At 35.2% G+C, this 14,826-nt stretch overlaps 1 protein-coding gene across 2 annotated transcripts in view; it reads right to left on the bottom strand.

Annotated features, from left to right (window-relative positions):
* Window positions 1-5,343, bottom strand: part of LOC127881308 (pneumococcal serine-rich repeat protein-like) — a 53,535-nt gene extending 48,192 nt beyond the window's left edge. Inside the window, exons 1-3 of one of the 2 annotated variants that reach the window (XM_052429060.1) lie at window positions 5,199-5,343; window positions 4,803-4,892; window positions 1,675-1,883 (exon numbers count right to left, since the gene is read on the bottom strand). In XM_052429060.1, coding sequence (XP_052285020.1) covers window positions 1,675-1,883; window positions 4,803-4,892; window positions 5,199-5,268 — 369 coding nt within the window. In that variant the 5' untranslated portion in view covers window positions 5,269-5,343. Of the gene's footprint in view, window positions 1-1,674; window positions 1,884-4,802; window positions 5,164-5,198 lie in introns of those variants that run through there. The other variant, XM_052429061.1, reaches the window with a different exon arrangement.
* Between the last annotated feature and the right edge of the window lie 9,483 nt (window positions 5,344-14,826).

Below are 14,826 nucleotides of genomic sequence, written 5' to 3'. Positions count from 1 at the left end.
TCAGTTTTCACACGAGCAACAAAGTTTCTGTCTAACTTGCAAAGAATTCGGTCACGCGCGTTGCTCGGATGATATGCAAATTAACACGAATAAAAAAATAACGAATGTATAGGAATGGTCGAATGTATAGGAAAGAAGGCTACATAACTTTGAGGTGGGTGACGTGACAGTCGCTACCTTTAGTACGGTGGCTGACTTGACAGTCTCTACCTTGAGTACGGTGGGTGACGTGATAGTCGCTCCCTTGCGGTGGGTGACCTGACAGTCGCTAACCAAAATGACTTTTAAACAGAAGTTAGGAATATACAAATTAATTTAATCCTAGTATTTTGGTACTTAAAAAAATATATACTTACAAGTGTAAAATTATCAAAGTGTTATATCAATGGTATTAAATAACATGTTTTAATGGGTGACATAATTATCGCTGACCTACCTTGCATTTATTCCTCATTTATGGCAATTTGAAATTACTTTGACTTAAAATGCTCAAAAAGGAAAATAAAACAAATATGCTGCCTGGCCCTAATGTGAAATCTAAGTACAGTATGCAACATTGAGAAATCATTGCTGATGCCAGTGAAAATTATAATTGAGAAGGTAGCAACAGTTGGCTGTTCTAATTTTTTACATTGTAGGTTTTAGTTGATTGTTTGGTGTTTTAAGGAGGTAATGCCAAGGGCATACATACTAGATTAATATATTTATCCTTGGTATATACAAATCTTTGTTTGCTGCACAATTTGTTTATAGTTTCATGTATTACGCAACTTTCACCTTCGATATATCTTCTCTTCAGGTATACATAATTATCGAAGTATAGGTCACTTTATGGTTTAGATAATTACTTATTAAAATATTAGAGTTATTTAGTTACAAGGGCTGTTCTGTTGCTCTTATCCGCAGTTGGTATTCGAACCATATATATTTTACCAGATTTGTGCAAAATAAGGTGATTTTATCTCAACTATACACAGTCGGCAAATTAATTAGCTTCATTTTTACAAACAGAAGCTTGTGTGGGCTTTTCAAACATTAACTCATGTGAGCTTTTGAACTGACAATATTCTGTTCTAAATCATAACAGAATATCAATTAAATGTAAGTCTTTGTAAAATTTTCCTAAGCAAGGTAATAATGCTATTATACAGCATTGCAGTATACCTATATATTTTTCAAAAGGTCAGATAGCTTAATTGGAAGAGCAACCCAGGCCAATATCATATGATCAATATCATCAGATGGCTCATGGTTGGATTCGGGTTCGAATCCCGATCTGACCGTCGTAGGTAAACCTGTCGTTGCAAGGCTGGCAACCGATAGTGTGACAATCTGTTTTGGGCGGCGTTTTGGGCTAAAAGTTCTGTTCATCAGGTCACATGAAACCCTTTAATATGGCCCGTTTGTTTTTTAATTGCTGATTAATTTAATAATTAAAAGTTCGTTTCCTTATTTTCTTATACCAGTGCCTATATTATTACCAGTCTTTACGAACTCCACGTTCTTCTGTTAGGAAGTGCCTATAATAATTTTATTTAAATATAATCTTTATTAAAGTTTTTTGTTAGTTTCTTCTTTTAAACATTAATCCAGCTCGCTTTGAGGCTTTGCCTTATTTCATATGAATAATAATTAATATCATTATCATTATTATTTTTACTTGATATTTCTTACCATATTCATTCTCTTGTGGAGTTCAACATTGTCCGAGCCGATTATGTAGACAGGCGTGATACCACTAGATAGCGGGTTTTTCTCGAGGGACATGCGCACTGGACCGGATGTGAAGTTAAATTCAAATGTCATCGTTTTCGGAAACTCATAGTCTTCAGATCTTTTTCTTCTGTTGATGTGTCCGGATAATTTCTTTACAATCACGGTCTCTGGAAAACATAAAAGCCCTAATCTTAACAAACGTAATTCAAAACGTTTAGAGACTTTTCTGATTATAGAAAATTTAAATATATATCTAAAAAAAGCTCAAAAGAGTTGTGTTCCAAATAAGATATCATTGACTTTGAAAATTCACATGAATAATTGAATTAAAAACCAAAGCAAACTTATTGAATCAATAAACTCAAAAAAATAAACAAAGAACGCTTTGCTGTTTTACAAACATGTGCAATGAACAATTCTGATTTGGGCTAACCTGAATGCGTGGAACTAGTCATTGCTCCACGCGGTGAATGTATCCGTAAATCGTCTAGTTGAAATGTAGCAGTCCGCCATTAAATGTGTTATCTTGATATTATTTATTAACCATAGCAACTTTAACGTTCAAGTATATAACCTCAAAATGAACAGGAAATAGCTGGTCAAAGCGGACTTTGAACATAGGTCAAAAGTTTACCATGCATCTTAACGTGTAATTTGAGGCACTTGTTTTTGTCAGTACTTATTAGCAAAACACGAAAGAAATGCATGTTTTCCAATTCAGACATATTCGTAGCCATTAAAACTAAAATATACATTTTTATTGCAACGAATGATTTATAGCATATTTTTGTCCGTTATATCATTTCGCCCTATTCTATGCACCAAACGTATAATTGTGTTATCTGCAACAATAAATCACTCCATAAACATATGAGCCGTGCTCTGTGAAAAGGGGGTTTAATTCATATACGTTAAGTGACGTCCCAGTTTTGCATTTGCAGTCCGCACAGGCTTATCAGGGACGACACTTTCCGCCTAAACTGGATTTCTGAAAAGAATATGCTTTCTTTAAACATAAACATCATGAAAGCGGAAAGTGTCGTCCCAGATAAGCCTTGCAGTCCGCAAATGCTAAGCAGGGACGACACTTTCCACTTTTATGATATTTACGCACATGCATTAAACCCCCTTTTCACAGAGCATGGCTCAATTATCATTTCAGAGTCTGCCATAATTGATCTTCATAATAGTTTTAAAACCTTAACGGTAAACCGTATGGACCCATTAGTAAACGGCGGATAAGCACATTTACCGTCTACGTATGTAATTATTAAAGGGGTCTTTTCGCAGATGTTGGAATGTTTTGAAGTTTGTCATTTAATGCTTTATATTGATAAATGTTAACATTGGATATAAAAAGCTCCAGTAAAAAATCAAGAATAAAATAAAAAAGGTAACCCTCAGCAGGGCTCGAACCACTGACCCCTGGAGTCCTGGAGTAAAAAGTCTACCACTTAGACCACTCGGCCATCCTTCCGGACACAATGTCAGATCTATTTTTTACTATACATAAGCAATCCTCGTAGTTTCACAAAAGCTAACGACAACAACAGAACTCTCCAAATTATTAATTCGTTTCGCGTTGCAACGCATATAATTTTCGGGTTTTTAAATCGTCAAACGATGCATATTATGGCTATTTTAGAGCATGGTGCATGTTCAGAATTACTGTTACCTCACAAATATCATAACTAAATCGAAAATGTGTGAATCTGAAACAACTTTTTCAAATTTTGTCTGTTTACCAAAACGTGAAAAGGCCCCTTAAATGTATTTACGATACCGGTAAAAAAGCTAATTAGTAAATAATAATGAGACATATTTATATATCCGCAATTAATTGCAACTCAAATTCAACACTACATGCGATCTAATTAATCACGTAGGATGGACGATGGTGTCACTAGCCTTTACCTGGCTATATAATACACTTTTGCATATTAAGGATAATATAGTGTATTGTAAATGCCAATTCTATCATAACGTCAGATTTGCCGACATATTAAAGCGTCAAGTATTAATACATTCAACGTAACCTCTAATTATATACTTGCACCCTTTTTAAGAAGCTGAAGATGATTGCATTTGCGGACATTTTTGGTGCTAATCCCATTGAACCGAAAACTAATTTGTGTTTCACGGGTGAAGGACCGACGTGCACCGAATTAAGTGCAACCGTTTTATGGCCTTAACATTGAGGCTTCAGTAAAAATACCTTTCGAACTTTCATACGCGTCGAAAATTGCTTTAACAAATATGTGTTAACCCATATGCAAAAAGTGTGTAGTTTGAAAAGATTTTAAATACATGGACTTTAAAATAGATGGATTTGGACCCTCCAGAAAAAGTTCCCAGCTATTGTAAAAAATCACAAAGATTCCTACATCCAAAATTTTAAATTACAAACTTTCGTGCTTCTTCTATAAAAAATTTTCACGTGTGAACACGTGATGATTGTATGTTAATTTAGTATGGTTGACAGCCGTGAAAGTGGTGTGTGATCTGAGGGCTGACAATCCACCTATATGTTAATACTACGTAATGTGTTAGACGAAAACTTAAGTTTACTTGCTGCTAAAAACCGACCAACTGCACTCGTTGAGATGGACCTGTCTTGTAAAAAAACATGTGTAAAGTGCCAACGGTTGATAAATTCGATTTGCTTGTATTTATATAAGCATGATTGTCGTAGAGAAGTATCACTTTATATGATTTTCAGTGATACATAGAATATATGCGATATGAAATCGTTCTTAAAAAGATTGTGGTATACTACCGATTTTTATATTATCATGATTGCAGAGCTTACAGATTACTACGAATTGCTGCAAAAGTCGCATATTAACTAAAATGAGCCTTGTTCTGAGAAAACTGGGCTTAATGCATGTGCGTAAAGTGTCATCCCAGATTAGCCTGTGCAATCCGCACAGGCTAATCAGGGACGAGCCTTTCCGCCTAAACTTGATTTTCGGTAAGGAGGGACTTCATTGAAACTAAAATACCATAAAAGCGGACGACACTTTACGCAAAGGCATTTAGCCCAGTTTTCTCACAACGCGGCTCAAATCTTCAATTTAATACCTTACCTTGCTCGTAATCAACCGCAGCTGAAAGTGCTGTCACCAAGAAACTTGTCATCACCATCCCCTTCCAGGAAAAGGCCGTCATTCTTATTTCTGATGCAAAAAAAACACAACTTTTATTTCTTTGTTTATATTTATTCCAGATTGTTACATCATAAAAGCATGTTTAATTCCGAACCAGCATATCGGACATTCTTGTGAGGCTAGACTTTTGATATATTGTACTTATGTTACGTTGCAAACATTAGCATTATTTGCAAATACGAATGAATAGTTAGTATTAAAACACTAACTTTAAGTTCGTTTTGCAAATTTTACTTAACTCCACTTTCGGATTTAAAACATTCTCAATTTCCAAAACAGTCAAAACATTTTTTTAATCCAATCGCAATACACAACCCAGCGGTAGGTTATCTAACTGTCCAAAAAGCCAACATCCGGCACACACAAAGACACAATTTAAACACATTCAATGTATTTTATCCATAGACATCAATACAACAAATCTGTATCGCCATTAATTGACACACGTTATCAAGTCGCCTCTCAAAATTCACATGGCCCGTTGATCAGCATCGCAAACGCACAGTCCGAACTTCGAGGCCAAGCAAAAATACGACTTCGTTTCCGGGGCAATCCGCTTGTTAATTTCATTCTTATCAATTATGAATCGAGAATTATAAACTTAATAAAATATAATGTAACAATAAAGAGTAAAACATACTTTAGAATTACTAATGTTTAAAACTGAGTTATGTGTAAAAGCAAATAAAAAACAATTTACACTTGGAAGTAAAATAAGCCGCTCTTATCTATACACTGAGCGTAATAAACACATTTCGAAATAGCATCTTATGTTAAAAAGATCATGTTTTAAAAAATATTAGATTTAATAAAAAAATGATCGCAATTTAACAGAACAAAAACATTTAACGGTCATTTGATTTCACTCAGACGTACCTTTTTGCAGTTAAACTTCACGGGCATTTGTTCGCTGTTTGACGTCACAGGCACCTGTTCACACACATTGATGTCACAGGCACCTGTTCACAGCTTGATGTCACGGTCAACGGTTTTCAGTTGACGTCGCATGCAACGGTTCGCAGTTTGACGTTTGTTATAACAGGCACATGTTCGTGTATCAGGCTTATACATATTTATATGAGTAAAAGCAAACTTTTAATGCGTCATTTGTTCTCTTAATAAAAAACTTCACATTGTCGGTTCCATTAGTTTTCCCGACTTTTCCGTTTTCTTCTTTTGTAAGATTAATGAGCGCTAAAGATGGCTGGGGATGAAGGTGGTTTTGACAATAATGAAACTAACATAACGTCGTTTATTTCTGTTATAAAACAATATATGCTTTAACGATTTTTTCATTTTTGAACTAGTATATGAGTCGGATTGATATATGAACATGTGTGCGCATGTGGTATTCAATTTAAATATATACATCACGCCGGATAACGCGGTATGTGTGACAATAACACGTTTTGCCGATATATTTGTAAACAAGAGTCATCTTAACGGGTATTAAACTTCAATCGCTTTGATCATTTGAATTTGTACCATGCGCCATACATTCTCAAGCAAACGAGAAACTGAGAAATACATGTATAAGGTAAATATTTGTTAATGGTCCGTATTTTCTACTAATATTTTAAAGATCAATAAACACTGCCCAATACTTTTATGCTATATACAAACTTTCAACAACAAAAAGTGCCATACGAAGGTCAATTACAATACGAGGACAATTAAACAAGTGATATTGGTGTCAAACGTTAAAATACAAAATAATCTGCAACTTGTTAGCATTTAAAAATCGTATTACAATGTTCGATTTACGGGTGATCTCGAGTCAGGATCGAATTCATTCGGTTTGCGTTAATTTGCAATTTGCCTGTGCTTTCAATTAGGTCCGCGTGCTATTATAATAGATAAAGGGCGATTTCAAATTCATGCGAAAACCCAATTTCTTGACGCAGTTCCATTCAGTAATGTATTGCCCCACGTACACTTTCATATTTGCACACTATCAACAAGGACGTCCTCACTTGAGCTCCGCTCATTTAAAGCATAATGATTATTCACGAGAACTTCGTCATGCTTCCGACGCTTTTCGAAGCCAATCTCGCGTCAACTTTGCTCATAAATGTTTGGATATCGTCGCGGGAAATTCAAATGGAACATATTGCCGGACACAAAATAAAAACGAGCGTTTTGTATCTCGTTGTATCCATATTACCAGACCACATCAGGCGTCCAAATGTTGGCTATTACTATCAGGAACACTGATTGTTCATGGGTTTACTTCATTTAACGAAGTCTTTGTTTATTTGTTAGTGTTTACGGATCTTTAACATGTGATGACTGCCTCAGTCAAGGGAAAACGCTATAGCTATTTGTTATTTGAGCCGCGTCATGCAAAAAATGGTTTTATATCATATGCGGATAGATGGCAAAAACAAATAGCTATTCTTTATGAAGAAAGAAAATGTCCTCTATGCAATGCTTTAAAAGATGAATATCACTTTGTTATGGATTAAATACTGATATAAGAAAAGCGTATTAAAAACCATGTTATTACGTAGAACCAAATATGTTCACGTTTATAGATTTATTGATCTCTCAAATTATAATATTGTTAACATTTTGGCTATGTTTATTTATAAAGTATAGTAAATAAGAAATACTTATGATACCTATTACGATTAGGGTAGTTTTTTTTTTATATATTTATGCCCCACCACTCGCTGTATATTGTCTTCTCTCTAACACCCAATATTTTTTGGACAATGTACGGATTTATTTTTGATGTTTATGATTTGAATGACCTGTGTCTTTGTTTAATGTATACTGTATTGACATGTCATATATACGCATGGACGTATTGTTTACTGTAGTATCAAATAAACTTTAAACTGCATGCGGCAAGCTAATGCGACCTCGAAACTTAGTGTGACTTTAATTAAAGCGAAAAGCGTAGCTCCTGACCATTCTTCGCATTTCGGACAGCGTTGCTTCTGACCAGACTGCTCGAATGCGCACACTGATCAGGAGCTAGGCTCACCGGATATGGCATAAGGTCAATGTTTGAATGTTGAAATTTTTCATTAAATCCTAATAATAGTCGTTATGATAGTGCATGTAACCATGTTTCCGTAGCAGCAACGCTTTGCAATATTTACATATTAATCGAGAATTCTATCAAGTATATTAATTGCTTTTTTTTAAACAAATTTATACATATATCGAACCTTTCCTATTTAGTTATACACAGGTTACTTACTGTATGTTTCACAATGGATCCTCAGCAGCCGCTCATCGTCTCTGGAGATGGGTGTTTCCTGTTTCTCGCGATATCCAAATATTAAAACGCCTTGTCTGTGATCGAAGACCTTTCGACCATATTGGTCGCGTTCTGATAAAACTGGGCTTAATGCATGTGCGCAAAGTGTCGTCCTAGATTAACCTGTGCTTTTATGATATTTTTGGTTTCAAGGAAGTCCATCCTTACCAATAGTTATGCTCAACTGAAATTCGTGACTGCTATGCATCACGAGATTTTCCGTAGGACAAAAGTTGTGGTGTGGGACATTAAAGTAAAATAGGAAATTGCCACGAGTTGTTGATGGCGTCATCGAAGGAATTACCTGTGTCTTTCCTGAGTAGTCCATGAAGGGAGAACTATTTCATTATTACGCTATACATGGGGGCGTACATGTCTGATAATCAGAAAAAATCAAGAAATTGTCGAATCGTTTTTTAATGTAAGGCTCGGCACAAATAAAAAAGCCGGATCACCAGCCTCGCCGGTATTTTATTGCAACCCGCATTCATTTCGTGATTATTTTTTTGTGAAAATTATGTTCAATCACTACAATTTATTTGAAAAAGCAATACACAATTATGTATTGGCGCATTTGTTTCGAATGTAATCGGCGGTTCACTGATTGACCATACAATTTGCAAATACATGAGCCAAGCTCTCCGACAACGGGGCTTAATGCATAAACGTTAAGTATTGTTCCATATTAACCTGTGCGGACCGACACTTAACCGCTGACGACACTTACCGCTTTTATGGATTTTTAACGGAAGTATTTTCTTAACGGAATCATGTTTTTTGTGGAAAGTGTCGTTTCTGATTAGCCTGTGCGGACTGAAAGTCGACATTTAGCACAAATGCATTAAATCCAGTTTTTCTGAGCGAGTCTCACGAAACAAAACTATATTTTGCTTGAGCCTTTATTGTCTCCAATCACGCACATATTTTCAATTGCCGGAAGCAATGTGGTCATGCGTTCTTGTCGCTTCCCCGGGTGAAAATGTGCTGATTGACTGATAACAAATACTTCTACATGTTTTAACAGAACAGAACAGGTGTTTTATTAGGACTTGCACAATATATATGATTCGCGTTCTGAGAAAACTGGGCATAATGCATGTGCGTACAGTGTCGTCCCAGATTAGCATGTGCAGTCCGCACAGGCTAATCATGGAACGACACCTTCCGCATTTTTTCGTTTAAAGGAAGTCCCTTCTTACCGAATTTATTGTTAAGGCGGAAAGTGTCGTCCCTGATTAGCCTGTGCGGACTGCACAGGCTAATCTGGGACGACACTTTACGCACAGGCATCATGCCCAGTTTTCTCCGAACGCGACACATATCGTCAGTATTACAAAACAATCAAAGCATGATTAACAAGATTCATGTCACGTTAATCATATAATTTCAGTACCTACGGTATACAAATCAGTATATACGGTATACCTGGTCTTTATTATAAAACATATAACCTTTGATTGTGATATACATACACATTGTGTTATTCAAAATGTTTAAGTATGTGTGATTGTTTTACGAGGATGAACTAATATTTAACAACGAGTCTCTTTTATTTAATGCGTTTTTAATAAAAAGGGAAATTTTAATTAATTTGGTTTTTATCAATGCCCCAAATTTTCAAAAATGTAAACATAGGTGGGCGTTGATAATAATACTTTGGTACATATGTGTGCGTATCTCCTCCAAAAAAGGACATATATGCATGACACGATATCCATCTTAAATATCATGTTACTTTCAAAATTTACAATATCGCTGACCCCTCCTATCAATTCTATTTCTACCATATGTACCAGTTTGTATACTAAGTGAGTGAACCGATAGTCCATGGATGTAACCATTGTAAATTTGACGAAAAACAAATTACAAATGTTAACAAAGGAAGCCATTGTAGCCGCGGGATTTGATAATGATATTTTAAAAATACTGAAATGTTAAAAAATTCAGGATAGGATAGCTCTATCATGCGATTAAACACTATCTGGGTATTAAGATAATATGAGCCTCATCACGCGAAAATGGTTATTATGACTTATGTGACCATCATAGCTCCGGATCAGTCTGTGCATGCGCCAAAGCTAGTCAGGATCTACGTTGTACGCTAATAGATTTAGATTTAATAGTTTATTTACATCTCATCAACACAATATTACGCATTACAGAGCATTCCAATAATATCGTAAAACATATGTATTACCGCTCAGCATTCTGAGCTATAAGAGATGGTAGTGTTGTACAACTTATGTCATCCACTTAGCAGCCCCGACACAAGCGCTCAAAGAGCCAGACACAAAAACACAGAGAGCTGTTTACTGTTTGACACAACTTGCACAAAATATATCATAATATGTATTAAACACAGCCTTGAAATATTTACACATATTTCTAGGAGTATTACTTCAATTTCTTTGTGTGAAGAGCGATGACTTGGGACAATCCAACACTCCTCACATAGATAATGAGTTTGATCAAACATAATTGCCCTAAGATCCGGCAGGTTATATCGAGCAAATCGTATACCAGATATGGCACTAAGACCAACATAGGATCCAAAGCACCATTTACCAAAACAGACATGGTAAAAAGGAACTCTAATAATTGTGATTTGAAATCTGAGAGAAATTACAGCAAACCAAATATAGGTGTGGACTATGCATTGTCATTGTTCTCCACTATATTACAAAACATTGGGTCTTATTTACAATAGTATCACACAACACATGTAATGCTGCTCAGCATTCAGAGCTAGAAGAGATCATAGTATTATACATTTATGTCATCCATTAAACTGCCCCAGCACAAGCGCTCAAAAAGCCAGATCCACCAACACAGAGAGCTGTTTACTGCTAATACCTGCGCAGACAGGTAAAGAGCTAATCTGGTCATCTCGCGTAACACCATTTTTTCGCAAAACATGGCTCATGTATACACGACCAATAAACAAGAAGTTGTGTAATCACCCTGAGGCGCATTATCTTTAACCCATTTATGCCTCGTGAACTATCCCATCTTTCTAAATTGGATCAATTTATTTCCAAAATTAGGGATGTCTAGTATATTTATTTCTATATTTAGAATATTTCTACAAGCAAACAGCGCAGATCCTGATGAGATGAAAACAGCGCAGACCCTGATCTTTTTAGGTCACAATATACTAAAAGATTTTCTACACAAATTCAATGTGAAAACAATAACTTAAACAAAAAATAAAGTCAAACTTTTGCGCATAGACATCCCCATAACCATATCATTTTCTTAAAGACCATTCCAAACCGCACTGATTTAAACAATAAAAAGGGGGGTGGTCATACGTTATGCAAGAAAGAACTCGACGCGAATCAGCGGTCACTGTTTATGGCCATCTATTTACTGGCTTCGTACCAGTTGAGAAGGGTTTCCCGCCATCTGTCAAAGTCTCATGTAGTCTCCAACCTTCAAGCAAAAGAGTGAATTTCTGTTAAACATCAATGTTTTCCCTACAACATGCACATAGAAACATTTTAAAATAAAGCCATGGCAAGTGCCCCTACAGAGAATTGTGTCTTCTTACAAATGATGTTCATGTTTTTAGAGAGTATAGCATTGCACTCCAAAATATTTTAGTATATTGTAACCTAAGAAAGTCCACTTTCTGCAGCGTCTTCATGACGTAGTATTTTTGCTCAGTCCATTCATAATATGAGGGTATTAATAGATGCGCCTGTCGATAAACAAAGGAAAGTCCTCGGGCGATAACAACGCAATAGGTTACGCTCTCACATACACCTCAATGACGTAGTACAGGTCGTAAATTGAGGTTATTAATAAATTCGGGAAAAAGTTAACGCTTATTTATATTCTCAATTTATAAAACGTTGAACATATGTTCACCAATAACTTCAGCGATACGATAGACAAAAACAAAAAAATGTTTCATAAATATTCATTTATCATATTCTTGAATATTTCGAGCTCTATACATCACTGTTATAAGACAACTGAACGCGCTTCTCGTCCAATTTATGATCGAACATTAAAAATATATGAGCCGTGCTTTTTGAAAAGAGTTTAAATGCAAATGCTTTAAAGTGTCGTCCCAGATTAGCCTGTGCAGTCCACACAGGCTAATCAGGGACGACACTTTCTGTCTTAAGTTGGTTTTTGCTAAAATCTTTAGTGCATACAAGAGAGTTTTTCTTGCAGATTGTTTCGATATCTTATTTTAAGGTATATGAATACATCCTTGAATACGTCAAAATTTCACGTTGCGTGAAACATAACCGTATAAATGAATGCAGTGCACATATACTTTTTGATCACAAACACATTCTTATTAAATAAATTAATTCTCATGTATTTCACATTGCAATAAGCAGCATACAAATCTGTCTGTTATACACTAATTGGAAATCTTTAAAAAAATGTTTTACAAAAGTTATTCGAAAACAAATCACCACTTACCGGTTCCCACGAAGTCACGTGATCCTGCACCCTGGTATTTCTAAATTTTGAAGTTTTCAAGTTTCAAAAATGGGTTTCAATTTCTTGTAAAGAACTAGCGATTCAGTGTCACTTGGCAGCAATATGCTTCATACTTGAAACAAAGGCTGTGTTTGTGAAACAAAATGACCACCCCCTACTATGCTTTGAAGTTCCACAGTAGCTATTTTAAAGAAAACACGACCAATTACTGGGCACATCGTGTAATCTTTGCGAAACCTTACAATAAAAATTAACAGATACTAGATATATCCACACTTCATTCAAACATAACTATTGCAAACGTTTTTGAACGTTTGATACCCATGACTTGGAGTGAGGGTTACCACATGCTTCTTAACATTGTCTACAAATAATATTGTTTGAAACAGATTTCACATTTAAAAGCAGACAGACGGACAGAAAAGCCATTTGCAGAATTTGCGTTGGACTCGCTAAATATCGTCAGCTTTAATAAATCCTTACAATCGTCCATAATAATGACTCGATGCAATATAGACATCAAACAGATTGCCCATGATTTTACTAAATGCATTCAAGGAGTTTTTAACCGTAAATAATCAGTTCATCCTCCTTAGGGATTTTGCTGACAAAGTATTTGTGGCTTGAATCAATGCGTAGCAGTTTGGCACAACTATTCATAGATAATTAATATAATTTTCGCGATTTCAAGAGAATTGTTGCTATAAACCCAACTATATCCATTTTTTAATCTGCCTCTATGAAAGATTAAAATTTTTGTTCATGCAATGCGCAAACAAATTGTTAAAGGGACTGTCAATCACGAAGACGAAGAAAAGAAAAGTTTAAAATACCGTATTTTTTACAATTATTAGTTCATATTGATTAAAATATCACGACTGGTATATTACATAACTTGCAAAAAGTTGTTAAGTTTTCATATTTTCAGTATATTTGGTATTAAATTTTACTGGGTATGTCTACCAGGTAATTACCAGTTAACTATAAATGACGCCAGTAGATTGATCATCATCGTCACGTGGTAAACCCAGGAATGCAAATTGTGCATGCGGTGTGAATTGTATATATTTTATTTATCAAATGATCAATCTACTTGCGTTATTTAAAGTGTGTATATCTTTATGTCATCTATTTTCGCGATGTACTTTCGATTTCACATCGCAAAATTTTATCACCGAATATACTGAAAATATGAACTGTTTGCAAGTAATGTAATATACCAGTCGTGAAATTTTAATCAATATAAACTAATAATTAAAAAAAAACACGGTATTTTAGAACTTTTATTTTTTTCATCATTCGTGGTTGAGAGTCCCTTTAAGGGAAAATTGTTATCCATCTGCGAATTCAGAGAATAATACTGCGTCGGCGGCGAATAATAGAAAATATACAGATAACTGATCAATACGAATGCGCGCATTTTTATCAGCATGTGACTCCTCACGGCCATCGATGAAAAATATGTCGATTCTCAGGAAGGCCTCTTTCTTCTCGCCAAGTGTAAGCCTCTGTTTGGTTTCCATTTCCCAATGTGGTATTATTCTGATATTCATAACGGAGTTCATGTGAGTTCATTGGACGCCTTCCTCACTTTGTCTCTATCCGGATAGCATTTAAATCGTGCGACTATAGGTCTTATAGTAACACGAAAGTGCTAGTATAACGGTCAAATATACGGGCAAGGTGCAAATTAATATCTCCGGATGCCTGTTCGATCAATATTTTTCACTCGATGAAGTCCAGGTTTTCTTTTAACATTGCTAATCCTTTTCCTCGGGAATTTTGAAAAAAAGTAAATTGTCCCGCTTGCTTTGGTATTTGAGGTCAGTGAATACGTGATGCGTGAGGTGTTCATGTTCTTCAAACCGTCCAGCTAACAATTCAACTTCCTTATTTTCTCCCTCACTTCGTTCGTCCGAAAATAAATTAATTCTTTGCTTACTAGCAAACAAGTGACAACAAACATTACAACAAACACCAAATGTAGAAGGCGGTCCGCTTTTATTGTAGCCGTTTTACCACCAGGATTTATGTAAGTATACGAGTGCATTAACAGATCATAGTTCTTGCCAATTAAAAAAAAACAGATACAGAAAAAATCATTCGTAACTATGTAAAACATATTATTGTCACACAAACAAAGCATACAATCTACATAAACTCCAAAAAATACACATTATTTAAACTAGGATGCGTGTAAAATGCAACATGAAT

This window comes from Dreissena polymorpha, chromosome 5 (genome assembly GCF_020536995.1).
Source record: "Dreissena polymorpha isolate Duluth1 chromosome 5, UMN_Dpol_1.0, whole genome shotgun sequence".
NCBI classification, from domain to species: domain Eukaryota; kingdom Metazoa; phylum Mollusca; class Bivalvia; order Myida; family Dreissenidae; genus Dreissena; species Dreissena polymorpha.
The sequence above is the reverse complement of the archived record's forward strand: the minus strand, read 5'-3'. Positions and strand labels throughout refer to the sequence as shown.